The sequence below is a fragment of the Acartia tonsa genome, chromosome 11, assembly GCF_053477335.1.
Source record: "Acartia tonsa isolate MP-2025a chromosome 11, ASM5347733v1, whole genome shotgun sequence".
Classification (NCBI taxonomy): Eukaryota; Metazoa; Arthropoda; class Copepoda; order Calanoida; family Acartiidae; genus Acartia; species Acartia tonsa.
The window spans coordinates 22,461,197-22,479,177 of record NC_137270.1 but is presented as its reverse complement, the minus strand read 5'-3'; the positions used below and the strand labels follow the sequence as shown (position 1 = coordinate 22,479,177).

At 29.0% G+C, this 17,981-nt stretch overlaps 1 protein-coding gene across 2 annotated transcripts in view; it reads right to left on the bottom strand.

Annotated features, from left to right (window-relative positions):
- Window positions 1-17,981, bottom strand: part of LOC145331800 (irregular chiasm C-roughest protein-like) — a 139,987-nt gene that overhangs the window by 47,862 nt on the left and 74,144 nt on the right. For both annotated transcript variants that reach the window (XM_080176640.1, XM_080176641.1), the window contains exons 15-17: window positions 16,269-16,334; window positions 13,097-13,155; window positions 1,101-1,141 (exon numbers count right to left, since the gene is read on the bottom strand). In XM_080176640.1, coding sequence (XP_080032766.1) covers window positions 1,101-1,141; window positions 13,097-13,155; window positions 16,269-16,334 — 166 coding nt within the window. The remainder of the gene's footprint in view (window positions 1-1,100; window positions 1,142-13,096; window positions 13,156-16,268; window positions 16,335-17,981) is intronic.

Genomic DNA, 17,981 nt, shown 5'->3' with positions numbered 1-17,981 from the left:
AAAGGTACCCAAGTTTTAGTGTCCAAACTTTTCAACCAATAACATAATCTGTAAGTGTAGTTCATAAATTTATGTCCCATTGTCTTATCTCTTAATATACCAGTATCAGTTACTTGTCATGTGGTGGTTTTAATCTATTTACCCTGGGGGATGGGACACCCACCGTCTGTAGAAATTTACTTTCCCCAAAAAGTGTAAAAATGATGAGGACCCTTCCTCCCTTCTCCTCAAGAGGCTAGGTTATAACGCATTAGTAAAGGATCACGCATCATTTTTTTCTACTATTGTCTCATCCCCGTATCCTCAACTTTCTTTAAATTGCTGAACATGTAACCCTATTTATTAAAATAAATTTAATAAAAAAAAAATAAAACATAGGAAATATGGGAAAAAGTGCATTTAAATATATTTTTTCTGTGTTATGCAATTTTAGAAAAGATTAAAATATGTTAAATCCTAATGGATATAGAAATACGTGGATATTATGACAGGAAAATTTTTGTCATCAATTTAGGTGGCTTCTTTAGTCCTCATATAGTGTTTAATACGTTCCTTCATGGTCAGGGGAGAGATTGGGGCATAGTCATAAGGGCAGGGGTATCATTATATTAGTCTGCCGGGAGATACATTTTATCAGGGTATGCGAGAATCTCTCACAATATCCATGTATTCTGTATCCAGTAAAATTATTTGCCTAAAACGCAGAAAACTATTATGTAAAAATAGAATTGGCCTGGTATAGTGACATATAGTGTAATTAAAATCAAAACTAAAAAAATCTCACTAAACAAATCTATCTACACAAGATTTTCATTAAGTTTATCATTATTTAAATTCAGGGATCATAATTAACAATAAATTATTTTACGCTTTCATTGATGTAAACAAAATCATTCCTACTGTTAATTGGTTTGGAAGTTTGAATAAACAAATCTAAATTTAATTCCGCGAATAATAAAATAAAGAAAATAATTTAATCTTGGTCATCCTCCCATCCCCCCCCCCCCCCTTAACGAAACTAACAACGATGGAAATCTTAGAATTTTACTATCCGCGGAAAGCCTTCTATAATACGATGCAAAAAAATAAAAACGCTTTACCTGGAAACTGTTAAGGTTAGATTTGTTCCAGATACAACAACCTAAAAAATAACAATAATTTTATTAAAACTGCAGTGGTCGAAAACTGTACATTCTTAGCAAAAAGTTAGCTATTTTTACATGTAGTTAGAGGATTTGCATCTAGAGAAGTTATATCTGAAAAAAATAAAATTTAAACAAAATGTCATAAATTCATGTATTTAGTAGTTAGTAAGTTCCTAATGAACAAATAAAAAACTTGCTATTTTTTATAATATTAACGAATACTCCATATGATCTAGGAGCTCTATATTCAAAAGGACAGATAGGGGCTAAAAATAGCTTAAACCCATACCAAGGCTTATATCTGAAATAAAAAAAAAGCCTAAAACAATCACAGGACCTATGCATATAAATCAAACCTAAACTAGAAGACAACCTAATTAGTAAAAAAAACAAGAATGACAACATCCATAAAAGCGAAGCTCTGAAACGGTTGGACAAACGGACATTAACACTTGTACAATGCCAGAACTGAATAATCAGAATGTAAATGTATAAGAGTCAAAGCAAAAGTGTAAGCAAATTTGTTGGAAAACTACTTGATACAGGATAATGTTTATGGACATACTTACATTTTTAGGACTTGATTATAGAGTTGCTTCGCTTATAATATTGTACTTTGTTGTCCTAGGAATCAGTATACCAAAAATCAGACCAATCGGATAATTAGGTCACATACAAATTTGTTGTTAAAATTGTAAAAAAATCAACATGTTTTCAATGAACGTACGGACATTCTGGTTATGATTATAGAGTTGCTACGCTTTCTAACTCGTACCTAACTTTTATAGGAATCACCATGGAAAGTTTGAAATCGATAGGATAATTCTAACATGCCTAAATTAACGAAAAAAAGCTATCCGTTACGGACAGACGGACGGACGTACGGACGGACAGACCCTAATTATAGAAAAGCTTTGCTTTTAAAAAGTTACTACTTGATATTTTATCTAGAAATATGCTTATAAATTGATATTCATCCCCAATGATGATACACAAAATAATCCCTTCTGTAGATTACACTTAGTGATTGAAATGTTTGGACACTTAACCAACAAATCAAAATTAGATATAAGTCCCAAAAGTTGTTGGGATAACGAATAAGAGAAAATTATTAAAAACTTTGGGACTAGTGTAATAAACAACTCATTGTCCCCTCCTTCCCTGGCAACTGTGTGTGGTAGATCTAATTATAAAGATGCTAACAGCTAGATATAAGAAAAGTTATTAGACATGAAAACTTATGTTAGAGCTCATACAATATTGCTATTTGGATAAGATAGCTAATTCTGCAATTTTTTTTCAACAAATCCAGAACTGTAAAAAAATACATAAAATACAGAAATTGGATGTAGGATCTATATGATATGTAGGTAAACCAAATTTAATTAGAATATACATGGATAGTATGACAGGGGGAAAAATTGCAGTCAATTTAGGTTGCTATTACCCCTGACATTTTTTTGGTCAGTTGATCTAGTAGGAGGGGAGAAGATGGAAGGGGGAGTCGTTATTTAAGTGTTTCACATTATAGAACATGAAAATCTGGTGAAAGATCCAAGTAATAATATTTCCATTGTAAACCTATATGTATTATATTTATTAAATACAATTTTTCTCATTAGAGAATGGGGGGTGGGGCAATTCAGTTCTAGAGTTATAATTGAAAAGGAGGATATAATCATACAAAATAGTTATAAAACTTCTCTTTATCTCTAATAAGCTTCACTGTAGAAGAGAACCATATCGGTTCATTATTTGCTTTTTTATGTGGTTACTTATGAAAGTTGTTGACCTTGCTACCATAAACTTGTAAACTTATGCTGATTCCTTCGTTTTCAAGGTATACAGCATAACATCAATATAAATGTATATTCCAGTAGTATAATGAACTGTTATTGAAGTTTTCATAAAACATATTCTCCAAGGCATTAGGCAGAAAAAGAGCAAGATTTACCTGAAAGGTTGTTGAGCTAAAAAGATTCTGCAATCTTTTTACAAGTTATTACAAGGTAATAATTGCTCTATTGTGTAACTATTACAGATGGTAGATAGATAAAAGATTGATACATATATATGAAAGATGGATAGATATTTAAATAGATAGATAGATAGATATATTAATTGATTTGATTTTGATTTTGATAGATAGATATATATGTACATAGATGGACTATTATATAGGTAGATTGACTATTAGATAGATAGATGGACTATAAGATAAAGAGATGGCATATTAGATATATAGATAGATAGATGGACTATTAGATAGATAGATGAACTTTTATATAGATAGATGGACTGTTAGATAGATAGATAAATGGACTATTAGATAAATAGATATACTAGATAGATAGATGGACTATTAGATAAAGAGATGGAATATTAGATAGATTGACTATTAGGTAGTTAGATTGACTATTAGATAGATAGATAAATGGACTATTAAATAAATAGAAAGACTGTTAGATAAATAGATGGACTATTAGATACATAGATGGACCATTTAATTAGATAGATGTCATATTAGATAGATATATGAATTATTAGATAGGGAAGAGGACTGTTAGATAGATAGATGGCATATTAGATGGATAGATGGCCTAATAGATAAATAGATGAACTATTAGATAGATAGATGGACTATTAGATAAATGGATGGACCATTTAAATAGATAGATAGCATATTAGATAGATATATGAATTATTATATAGATAGAAGGACTGTTAGATAAATAGAAGGAATATTAGCTGAATAGATCGACTATTTGAAAAATAGATGGACTATTAGATAAATAGATAGACCATTTAAATAGATAGATGGCATATTAGAAAGATAGATGGACTAATAGATAGATAGATGGCCTATTAGGTATATAGAATAGATGGACAATGAAATAGATAGATGTACTTTTTTACAGATAGTTAGATAAATAGATAGATAGCACAGAAAATTTGGAGGAAAGCCAAATAATTAAAGTTTGATGGTTCATTTAAAGATAGATAGATAGTTGAAAAATTGATAGATATATAGATAGGACAGTAAATTGTGAGGAAAGCCAAATAATTGAAGTTTGATGGTCCATTTATACAAATAATGAGAGTAGTGTAAGATAAGGAAGCAATTTACCCCCACACACAATCTTGCCAAAACATTATTTTTATCACGTAAACAAGGATGACAACATACATAAAAACAAAACATAAAGTCGGACAAACGAACTTTCAAAAATGTAAAGTAACAATGCATTTAACAATATTTCTGTAAAAAAAAACTATTCAAAAATTTATTAAATAAAGTGACTTAACATGGAAAACATACATTTTAAGACTTTTTTATATAGATGCTTCGCTTATGACAATTTACCTTATGGATATAGAAATCCATATTCTAAAATAGCAGGTATATTGGGTCATTGTATCATACAAAATATTGCTTTCAAAAAAAAGCTTTAAATGTTCAAAAGGGACTTTCAGGTATTGATTATAGAGTTGCTATGCTTTTTAAATTGAACCTAATTGTTTCAGGAATCATTTTGAAGTTTGAAGTTTAAAAACTACCCTTGTTCTTTTATATAAGTATACGTTTTTACACAGACGATCTTATGGCTTTAAGGCAAAACTTATTCCCTTTCTAATATGAGTGAAAACCTCAATTTAAAATCTGCAAAGAGCAGACAGGAAAACTGACAAGAATATCAAGAGTCTGTCTCAAGAATTTATTTTAAAAAATCCTACAAAACTATGGTGTCACAGTAGAATAACAATATTATCTACTCTGTTTTAATATTGTTATAATACTGATTAGCATGACCTTAGAACCGAGCAGAAATCAAATAAAATTTGCAAATGAAGACTTCACTTTCAAGACTAGGCAATATTTATAGCATACTACTTCGTAAATTTTATAGATAGCTTGCCTCGCAAGAGCGGGATTCTCCTTGATTTTTAAATGATATTGTAGAGCACTATCCGCTAAGTCGAAGGTTGCGATACTCTAACATACAAGGATATAAGGTTAAGTAACTCTTCATGGTAATGAGTTGCACCTGTTTATAACAGCAGTAGGACCCATTTTAACGTCTTTAGTTATAACGTGGTTTAGGGCGGGGATTTGAAACTGTCACCTCCCGGACGACGAGCGGTTGCGAACTTGCGATACGATTTGAGCTACTTTTACTTAAATCTTTCTCCATCGAGTTTTACTTGTTTTTTTAAGATTGCATATGAATGTATATTAAGAGACAAACTATAAATTTAAAATTATGGCTTCATTCTTAATGAAAATTTTACTAAACAAAATTATGGTAACATAAGAATAATTTTACTTGATCATCTTAAAATGTTTTCGTTGAATGTATGCAAAAAAAAAACGATCATTATTGATCTATTAAATTATGATCTTTGCTTAAATGGATGTTTTATTTGTTGTTTTCTAAAATTTTTAAAAAACACAAAATAATTCTAAAGAAGTGTGAGACAGATCTATTTGCCTTTGTAAAAAATGAGGCTCGAACTCTACATATAGGATAGAAAGAAATAACGTACCTTTTCACTGTTATCTTATATCAAGTAGTAAAATTTCTAAACGCAAATTGAGAAAATTGTTGTCTTTCTACATTATTTAGATATCTATACAATTAGGGTTTGACTTAGTCAGCAGACAGTATCCTATAAATGTTGTTGGATTAAGACAAACTTTAAAGCTTATTTCAATTAGGGATCTAAAGGAATAAGACAAAGGCTGATAATTTGATATACATCCCCAATGATGATACACAAAATGACCGCATTTATAGATTACAATTAGTGGTTAAATTGTTTGGACACAAAACTGAATAAACCGACTAATTAAAAATCAATAAAAAACCCAGAGTTGTTAAGCTAAAAAATAAGAAAACGTTATTATTGGGGGTATTAAACAGCCCAATGTCCCCTTCATCCCTGTATTTTAATTCTTTTATTAGGTTATATTCCCCTAAGGTATAGAAAACTGAAGTAAGAGGTCCTCCCCCCCCCCAAAAAAAAAAAAATTAAAATTTAAAAAAATGCATTTCTTAGTTTCAAGTACAATTTTTGAAAAGTAGTTTATAGCATTAAAATTGTTTTAAAAATATTATAATTTATACCTTAAACTTAAATAATTTGAGTCTGGTAAGGGCTGAGAAGAGAGAAATAGTTTAGCCCCGGGCACACAAACTAAATAAACTCTATCTCTTCTTCAAAAGAAAAGGATCAAACATTTATTGGCTGGCATATTGGTGTATAGATGGAACCCTTGTGTACATATTTCCCCCTTTTTTATTTCTTTTTTATCAGGTATATATATGCATATGAATAATTATAAATTGGGACAGTGTAATGTGTACACATCACTATCTGATAAATTAATAGTAAAAGTTATGTATCTTATTGTAGTATGGTCAGTTTTCCACAGATATTAAAACGAAAAAAAATAAATGGGTTGAAGGCCCAGCTACAAAAACTGGTATTATTTCAGGATTAATTAGGTGAAATAGGAATATTGAAAGCCCCACAGGTTTGGGCCTTGCAGTTTTTGATCTCCAGGCAGATTAAAGAATCATATTTTTTAAAAATATGTTTTTTTATTTGCAATTCACAAATATCAATCCATTTTAGTATCTAACTATTTATTGATAAAAAAAATAAAGATGATTAGGTTTGCAAATTGTGTTTATATAATGTACTTTGATACACGCTGTGCAATTTAACTTTCACATTGAAGTATATTGTCTATTTATTCAATAAATTGCAATTTTTTTCATCACATGTAGATAAAGACACTTACATATGTGGCAAATATTATCCTCCAATATTGAAATATGATACTTTTTCTTTAAATATGTAAATAAAATAAAATTTTAATTATTATTTCAATTTTTAAATCATTGTAAATTTCACATTAATTTAACATCTAACAGACCATAAGATTACTTTTTTAAAATTGGTTCTTTGATTTTCAGAGATAATTGAACATAAAATAATTTTGATACACCACTAAACTTAAAGTGTACAATAAGAATTATTCCTAATATTCCTCATAACTGAGGCTGTACATTTTGCTCTGATGAATGAAGGATATTAAAAACTTATTTAATGTTTTCCATAGTTTACAAAACTTGACCAAACAAATTCCCAGAGCCATAAATACTTTTTACATCATATCATATTATTATCAAATCTTTTTTTCCAATTACAGCATGACCCTCGAAAAAGTATTTTTAAGCATCTGCAGCCCTTATTTCTCAATGAATTATTAAAAAATGCATATGTCCTTGTTCTCCATAGTATTCCACGTAAGTAGATATAAAAATATTTTTTTTACCTCCATTAACACCGGAGATTTTTAGAGCTAAAGTTTTGAAAAAGTGACTGAGAAAAAGAATTTTTTTTTGTTTTTCTTATTTTTTGGATGGTTATATTATGTTTTTCTGGCAATTGAATAATGAGACACAAAGAAAAACAAGTTAACTAAATATTTCTTTTTTATTCCACCAAAAAATATAAATTTTTAATGGCAAAAAATACTACTGAATGAATTGATTATTTGCAAATTTTAGGTTATTTATTAACCTTTATTTATAGAAAAGGATTAATTATGACAGTTGCTCCGCCTACTTTTCTGACATCTCAATTATTTAATAAGGGGTAAATTAAGCTTTTTAGACTAAAAAATCATTATGTTTTATTTTTATTTTCATTATAACTTTTTTGTTATTAAAGTTAGGATTGTGAAACAAAAACAATTTTCTGCTATATTCATAGAGATTTATTTGGTTTTTTAATCTTAAACAATTTTGCCTAATAAGTAAGTTTTTCAAAATATCATTAAACTAAAAAGACTCAAAAAATATGTGTAAAAAAATGCTTTTTACTCAAAAACTAAATTTTTTATTTCATTTTTGTATAAAGTTTCTGCTAGTAACAAAAATAAAAGAATTTCTAGCTTAATTTTGCTAAAAAAGTCGTATCATGTTAAAAGTTACTTTTTCCTCAGTCACTTTTTCAAAACTTTAGCACTAAAAATCTCCGGTGTTAATGGAGGTAAAAAAAAATATTTTTATATCTATTTACGTGGAATACTATAAAGAACAAGGACATATGCATTTTTTTTAAATTCATTGAGAAATAAGGGCTGCAGATGCTTAAAAATACTTTTTCGAGGGTCATGCTGTATATGTTTATACACTTGGGAGTTTATTACGGAATAATATTTGAATATTTACTTATCTATTTCGCATGTAACAATATTCCATACATATTAATTTGAGACGTTGCCGGCAAAAATACAGTTAATTTATTTTTGTCAAAATTTTATGTAAGGATGTAAATTCAACAGTAATTTGCTAAATAATGTGGGTATGCTAACAAATATACATCTTACACTGGCATTTAAACATCCAAAATTGTCAATTATACATCTATTTCTTGCCAAATATACATCTAAACTTTTTAATATATTTATCACTAAAGGTTTACCATAAAATAAAATTTTCATTAAAAATAAACATGGAAACAAGAGAATATGTATTTTAATATTTACTTATTTATTTAGTACAAACCAATAAAAAGAAAATATTAATTTTCAAGAAGTTTTATATAATTTACTTAACATTTTATATTTTTTGTGTATTAAGAATTCAATTTTAACAGATAATGAGATTAATTTCTTGTAAACTTGTAGAGTGAATTGTCAGAACCAACACTGTAAATTTCTGGAAATTATATAAATATACTTTAACATGTCAAAGATATTGCAGAACACTAAATGTTTAACATGCAATAAAATCACTATTTTCATTTTGATGAAAAAAGAAATGTAATAATAGAGTAAGTTAATCATACTGCTTATAAATTTCCTTAAACTCCAAATTTTCTGCTAGCTGACTTGATAGGAAGTTCATCTTAATCTAGGTGCTATAAGTGCTAAAATTTAATATTTTTAATAAGGTACCTAATGAATCACAAAGTAATGTTATGCATTCAAAATATGCTTTAATTGGATTGTTTTATTACTTTAATTGCAGTTTATATGTACATCCTTGTTTTTCATGTGAACAATAACCATTTCAAGTTTGTTGTTTATGAATGAATGAATATATATTTTCGAATCTACATTTAATTTTAGCTTTTAATTCTGTAGTGTTCTATAGTTAATGTTTGTGGGTGTATACTATGTTGTAGGCTCATATTAAGTATTGCCTGGAAAAAGTAAAAGTTGTACTATCTTTTAAATGCAAGTTGAACAATTATAGCCCCTCACATTATCTTTATGCCCAATATCACAGTACAACAAAATTTTATTTCTAGATATAGAATATAGGATGATATTTTGCTATTTTTCAATACAATACAGAGGACACAGTAGCAAGTAGTAAAAAGGTAAGACTCATAAAAGTCTATCACTTATAGAACCTACAAGTTTAGACTATAAAAATGATGGGATATACATGTTTGACTTCCAAAATTATGGGATTCCACCAGTTAAGCCAATATTTAAAGCACATTACACACAGCAGTAAATATTGAATAGATCAGCACTGCAGGGGAACATTTTACATACCAAATAATTGACTTAACTTTAGAATAATCATATCACAGCTTTTAAAACAAATTTTGCACATTATTTTCTTCAAGATATTCAGTCTTTATGTTTATGACCATATCTTAAGAGTAAATTCATTTCTTTACTATTTACAAAATATCATCGTAAACATTAATCTATTGATTTAGAATTTTTGATATTTTTTAATGATTTAAGTAAGAACTGTCTACTGTAAGTCAATAAGATAAATTTTGAGTTTAGTATATGTTCTAAACTAAATTGAATTTGTCTTATGATAGCAATAAAATGTTTTATGTGATATAAAAGTCCAAAAGAAGACATTTCACAAATAAAAATTTTGGGGATAATTAAATGTTAACTGAGGAAAATTAAAATTCTACAGCATATACAAACTATTGTGCAACTAATATTGAGGATTATAAAATTGAACTGAAATATATTTTTAGTTTTTAAAATCAAAAATATTTTCAAAGTCATTGATTAGAAACTTATAAATCTTCCCTTTATTAAAAATACATTATCTCTGATAAACATTTCTGAGTGGAAAGTTTTGATTGAAATAATTTGATTTGATTTCCAGACATCTGGATATCTTCCACCGCCTGATAAACTTTAATCTGATTAAAACTATTCAAATGGCAAAATCTCTTATTGCGGACTATGGGGAAATAGTAACCACCATTACTTGAATCCAAATTTTTTAACTTATATATTTAGTTTAGGTTAAAGGAAGCCTGCAAGTAAAACACCACTTTCTTATGCTAGGTATTGTGTCTACTTGTGGTAGTCTTTTAGCAGTTAGAGCAGTGTATTTCTTACAGGCTTTTTTTAAAAAGGGCCTGTAGAAAATGATTCAATTCATAAAAAAGTTTCTTATAGAGTAACAAAAATTAATATAGCAGTTCCACTAGAGAGTTAATGTGATTTATTAATTTCAACTATGGTTGTTGTTTAACTTTCCTTCTTCAAGTTTCTCTTAATCTCTATTTATAATTATGAAATTGTATTTTTATGAAATCATTTAATAAACAGAGCTATGTATTTTTTAATTTAAGTATTTGTTTTTTTACAATATAAATTGCTAAGTTGAATCTAAGTTTTTAGATCATAAGATCTGCATTTTATGATTAAAAAAAGAAATGAAAATATATTTAAAGATATAGTTTTAAGTAAATATAACTAACAATACTAACTACAAAAAAAACGGGTTATCGTGAATTGCGTTTCAAAATAAGATACTTTACAATACAAACATTTGCTACAAGATTTAATAAAATCTTTACGTTTTAAACCTAATTCTTCTTGACAAGTAAGCACTAATCCTAATTTTTAACAGAGAAATTACTAGTTAAAACTCTTTGCCTGTAAGTACAAATGTAAATTGATGTTCTAAAGTTTAGACGGCAAAATATCCTTCTTTTTTAAATTTATCTTTTTTATAAATTTCTGTTTTACGTATAAGTTGATCATTTTGCTGCAATTGAAGGTTATCGTCCTAATCTAGGTGCGTCGCTAATAAATGTGTCCAAATGTTTCAACCAATAATAGTAATCTACAGAAGGTGTAATTTTGTGTATAATAAGTGGGAAGTATATCAATATATCGGCCATTGTCTTATCAATTTAGATCCCTGAAAAAAAAACTATGTAATGCATATTTAATGTTAATAAAAGTAAAATAAATGAGTCGACACGCTGACAGAAACACATAAAGCAATGTCTATATCCTTTCAGGGACGTAGTGAAAAATGATCTACTACCCTTTCTTCACCATAAAAGACCATAGAAACCCAGGTCTAAGCTAAGAAATTATATAGAATTTAACCTAGTAATTATTGATATTTATCAGGAATAATAAACAATGTATGAGTATAGATGTATAACACAGACAACTACCTGGTCCAAGGCACTCTTTCTACTCTTACTATTAAGTCGCGCACCTGACATAGCAGCAGTAGGAACCATTTTTGACGTCTTTAGTTATGATGCGGTGTCGGCCCTAGATTCGAACCTATCACCTCCCCGGCGACTAGCGGATGCGCTACGTGTTCAGCGCGGGTTTACCATTGACCTATCTCTCTATCACTGATGTATTTCCTTATAAGTAAATTATACTTGTCAGGTTGTATTAGTGATATGCTTTTATTTGCGAAGCTAGTCAACTTTTAAAATGTTCGTTTGTCTTGCACTTTTGTAAAAAGGTCAATAACTCCTGAGCTCAACATTTTAGGGTTTATTATAATATTGCGATCTCGCTAACCAATGAACCGTTATGGTTCTTCTTTACAGGGTAGCTTCTCATAGCTCCTGGGAAAGTTTACAGTTATTTTGCGAGAGGGTACTACTATCACCCTCCAAAGAAAAACTGCCCATCGAAAAAATACCTCCCCCCCCCCCTTAAAAAAAAATATCATTTTCTTTTGTGTGGGGGTTGACTTTCCTTCCTTTAAATTCACAAAAAGTCCCCAAAATTGTTAGGCCAATAAATTAGATTGAAAACGTTATTAGAAACTTTGGGGACTAGTGTAATAAATAGCCCATTGTCCCCTTCTTTCCTGTATAATCATCCTTGTTATTTATTAAACTAGTTTTTACGCCTTGTAATTAATGAAGACATAAGGTTGTATTGCATAATTAATTTTCATTAGTATAATTATGACATTGTCTTTTGGTTGTTTCAAAAAATAAAACAACCTTTGCTTTAAATTATTTTTAAATTAAAGCTTATATAAATAAAATTGTCCTATTAATGGTAGATTACTATTAAATATCTATCTATATATCTATAATACAAAGTAGAATGATGTCTGTCCGTCTGTCCGTCTGAAGCTTAAGATCTCGGTAACCGCTGAACCGAATGGGCTCTACTCTTCAGGGAATGTACCTATTGGTCCTGCGGTGGTTTTAAGCTATTTTCTTGGGGGGTGGGACACCCCCAACCCCCCCAAAAACAAAAAAAAATCCCCCCCCATTTTTTTTTTTTTTTTTTTACAAATTTTACGAATTTTATGAATTTTACGAATTTTACGAATTTTACGAATTATACGAAATTTACGAAATTTACGAAATTTACGAAATTTACGAATTTTACGAATTTTACGAATTTCGCGAATTTAATCGCAAAATGTTTTCCTGCTGGGTAGGTGCGAAAATTTGTGATCCGTTCTGCTGGGTAAGTAATAGAAGATGTAATTATACCTCTTGGGGCAAAGCCCCTGAAGGCTAGGGGCGAAGCCACTAGTATAATATATACTAATATAACTATCTATCTATATTTACCTTTTTAGGAGCTTTGTATTGTGGTACTATATCTTTCAACGATCTATCTATCTATGTATGTCCCAAAATATCTATCTATCTATTTTCACCTTTTTAGGAGCTTTGTACCAAGTCACTTTGGCCGGAGGATTGCTGTCAACCGTGCAACCTAAAAAGAAAATATTCAGGGAGGAGGGGAAATGGTGATGTTTATTACACTAGCTAATCCCAAAGTTTTATTATAACAATTTCTTAATTGTTGGCTCAACAACTTTGGGGACTTTTACTTAATTTTGATTGGTTGGTTCATTATGTTGAGGGTCAAACATTTCAACAAATAATGATAATCTATAAAGGGGTAATATTTTGTATTGGGAATGTACACCAATTTATCGGCCATTGTCTCATCGCTTCATATTCCTGATAACATTAAAATCAAAAACAAAACAGAGAATCACAAATTAAAAAATCGATTAATCATATTTTTCCAAATTCCTATAAAGTCAGCTACAAATTAATTTATAAGTTAAAGGTTCAAAATCATGCATAATATGTATAAAAACATTTTGATAATAGGACTTTATGAACCTTTGATCTATAAATTCTTCCAAGATAGAATCTACCACATCAGTATATCTTTCTTATTCCTAGGTATATTCAAATGTTAAATGTAATGCAAAAATTTAAGAAAACTTTTGCATGAAAAAAGTCTTGAAAATTTTTGGATTCTTTGGACTAACATTTGAAGAAATGTCACTTGGTTCTGAGAATGTATATTAAAGACAAGGAAAGAGCATCTGAGGAATGAAAAGACAAAATACCTATAGTCCTACATACAATCTTTATAAAAGTAACATGATGTCTATCTCTCTGCATGTAGAGAAAATGACGCTAACACTGTGTTTATAGCTATTTTATGATAAGAGAGAAATCTCTTTGAAGAAAAATTTAAAATGGATGGTTGATTTACCCCACCTTCCTTTAGAAGCCTCTATTGTCTATGCTTCTTTAAATCAAAAGCTGTTTTTGCACTATTTCAAAGTTTTGAAATTGTCAATCCGTCAGTACATTGGCTTATCTTAAATCTACGGTAATGGGTAGATAGATGAATTTTGGCTGCTGAAAAAAAATCTGGCAAATGAACGAATAATAATGGGATGTTATTTGTGTGGTGTATTTCATAATATTCATGAGCTTTGCTTAGAATTGATTTTGTCATCCTTGACTATGTCTATGTCTAACTACTAGATATTTCCTAATAGATGTAATACACTAGATTGTTCATCAGCCACAAAAATCCGTCCAACTTAAAAAGGAATATTTAGCAGACAAATATACTTGTTTATATTTGGACTAATACCAGCCTTATCCTAAGAAATTCAACTATTTATAGCTGACTAAGTAAAATTAATTGAATAAATAATAAAAATAACCAATAACATGGCCGGACTGTCCCTACACTGTGTTCTTATTGGTTCAAGTTACGGATGAGGTATCTAGATCTACAAAATCTATTGTTTTTCAGAAAAATTACCTCTTTCCTAATTCTGAAAACATATATCAACTTAAATTGATTCTCCAACTATTTCTATTAAACTTTAATTTTGTGCCTACAGAAAAAAACTGGAATAATTTTAACCAAAGGAGACTTGATATGAAATATAAATTGACAAGTATAACAACATCTTTAAAAACTAAGCTCAACAAGCTTAATTAAAAGTAAGTATACAGGGTGTTTCAATTAAAACTGCGTTTTCCAGATATGGTAAACAACCATTAGGAGTACAAGAAAAATTAATATATATATTCTCTATTAAAATAGGCGTCTAATTTGTCACATGTATGTTTTAATATCTCTTAAAACAACAGCGCATTTTAGAGCCTAAAGAATTCAAAAGGTGCATGTGATATTGTATTCTTGAATGATTTTATTCTGTAATGTTAAATTAAAATCTTTTTTTTACATGGAAACAACATTATAACATGAACATCAAAATAATCTAATAATTACATTTAAAATTTAATTCAAAATGCCTTTAAAAAAATCAAAAAAACAATATTCTTTTTGCTTGAATTTTGATTCTTAGTATTAAAATCTCTCACATTCGTTCCTCGCCCCTCTCCCTTTAATTTCTTAATCTCTTAATTTTGATTGACAGATTATAACAGATTATCTCATAAAACATGAGTAATTTAAGAAAACACACTTTTACCGACAATTTTAAACCAAAATAACTTGCTTATTTTTATTAATATTGAAATGAAATAAAAGTTAGTTGTTTTATTTATCAATGTGCACAGATTTTTTTTCTAAAAATGACTTTGCCTTAGAAAAATAGAAAAAAATAACTTCTAAAGTACCTAAAAGGTCTTTGCACGGAGCCAAAAAAGAAAATATGTAAAAAATCTCTTAGGGAGGTCATTGATTTAACCTTTTACTACTTTGATATTGTACTTTTTATGTTGCAAAATATAAAAGTTATTTCAATCTAATTGATATCTCATATTTAACATCAAGCATTTTTCCCCTACATGTACCTATCAGTACAGCCGCATTTTTAGAGATATTAAAAACACTTTAAGTAAATCTGATGTACATTTTTATATAGAATATGGCCCTATAATATTTTTTTCATATTCCTTCTGGTTGTTTCTCCAAACCAAAAAACGCAGTTTTTATTGAAACACCGTGTAGAAAAGAAAGATTAGCTGTAATTTAAATATTTAATAAATAGAAAATTATTTTTTAATCCTATCAAATATTTTGTAATACACGTACCTACGTTTATAGACTTAAATACTGAGATGATTCACTTATTACCTAATCGCCCTGGGAATCAACAGAACACTAATACCTCCTATATCTATATCATGGAGGTTGGACTTATTTTTGTTATTCTTTGGAAATTAATCTATTTAGATATATCAACTGCGTTTTTTTAATACAATTACGTTTCTTTACAGATATCTACGTTAGACACTTTATTTTGACATTCTTAATCAGCACCACTATTCTATAGTTACCAAAAACTTGTGTCTGTACAATGTAAAATGTAGGTTATATTGGGTACTGGGTAGCCCTGCAGAGTTTGGGCCTATTGGGCATAGGGGGGAAAAGGGGAAAAGTAGCGGGTTACAAAGCTGAAAAGGCACTTTGGGGGAAAGCACATGATGTTTATTTTGTTACTTTGTCGTCTATTTTAAAAGTGAAGCTTCTCTACAACTCTTAAAGTCCGTCCGTCCGTCAATCTATGCACAAATATATCTAAATATATGTCTTACCTGTTTTAACTAGTTCCCCTTCCTTCATTAAGAACATGTTGTCAGCTAGCTGGATCTTTGGCCCATCTAAATAATAAATGTATAAGTATAGACAACTACCTAGTTCTAGTGTTTGCAACTTTTTATCTTTCTGCTCTTCTGTAGCGACTTGACTCTCAGAGTTGACACGTCACTTACAAAAAAAAGCACGCCACTAATTTTAACATAAAAGGATTATACAAAGATGAAAGATAAATGTTATACAACTTTTGATTGTATAATAGGTCAGCAAATCCTTTTATTATATTACGTAGTCAATAGTTTTATAATAGATAAAAGCTTTTTAATAGGATCGCTACTCTACAACTCATTTTCCTCATGTCCACCTATCTGTCAGTCCAGGAGAATTAGGAAAGAAGAAAAAATCTGAAAAAATCTTACGTCATAAAAATAAGGGATTAGGAGAGGAGGAGTGGGAAAGAAAACCCTTAAAAAAGAGATGGATAATCCCTCATTTTTATGACAACACATGCTGATTTTTTTTTAGATACTTTCGAAGATAATTAAAGTCCCTCAACAGATTATCAGATTATGACGTCATACGATAGAATAGCCAATGAGAGGCTAGTATACACTGTAATTAACCAATGGTAAAATTCATGCTAGCCTTTCATTGGTTATTTTATCGTATGACGTCATATTCTGTTGGGGGACTTTTATTATCTTCGAGACTTTCTTCGTCTTTGATTTTCTCGCCTTTTTATTGTTTACCAAAGAGTATCCAGTATACAACTTACTTATCCTGTCAGTTTGTCGTTCATGCTACATAAGACATTCATTTATTGATATATATAGGTTCCGTGATTTTTATTTATTCGTCTCACCCTTTCTTTTTCATCCTCTTTTTTATATATGACAGCTGAACATCTTCAATATAACATAGTTTGTCTGTCTGTCCATTCTTAATTTTTTTGCTTTGTTACTTATAGATGTTGTCATACTTGTTATGTATGTTTTTCTGTTTGTCAATTCATAATTTGTGTGCTTTTTTACTTATGAATGTTGTCATCCTTGTTGAATAAGTTCAGTTGCTGCATTATGTTAGTTCTTATTACCGTATGATCATAATGTTATTGTTTAATAATCCACTATGTACTAAAATATCCACATTGTGTTTTGCGTTAGGTCCTGCCTCTAGGCAACTTATATGAAATTTCTTGTGTATTAAAATAAAAAAAAGCTATATAAACAATATATCTCTGTAAATATTCTGATCCTATCATTGTATTTTAATATGTTGACTGAAATAAATATTTTATTTGAAAAATAAATAGAAAGGGTAGGAGTGGACATTGGAATGTAAATTATGCTGGTCCCAATGTTAAATAAACAATTTGATAAAGTTTTATTTAATCTTGATTGGTTGGTACAGACTATTAGGGTCGAAACTTCATATCATTAACTTCAAAAATGGGTAATTTTGTTTATCAATATTTAGGTTGAAAAAGGCTTTTTGGTAATCTTGACAAAAGATTTATTAATACCTGGACCTTACACCAGATTATCATGAAGTTCAAATAACGATTTACCCTATCTCATCCTCTCCTACTGTATACACAAACTGACCACAATTTTTCCATTGCCATTATGTCCATCTATTTTTATATCCATTATTATAACAGCAAACTTTTTTTTTACCGATTTTACTTTTAGTAAAGAAAACTAAATTTGATT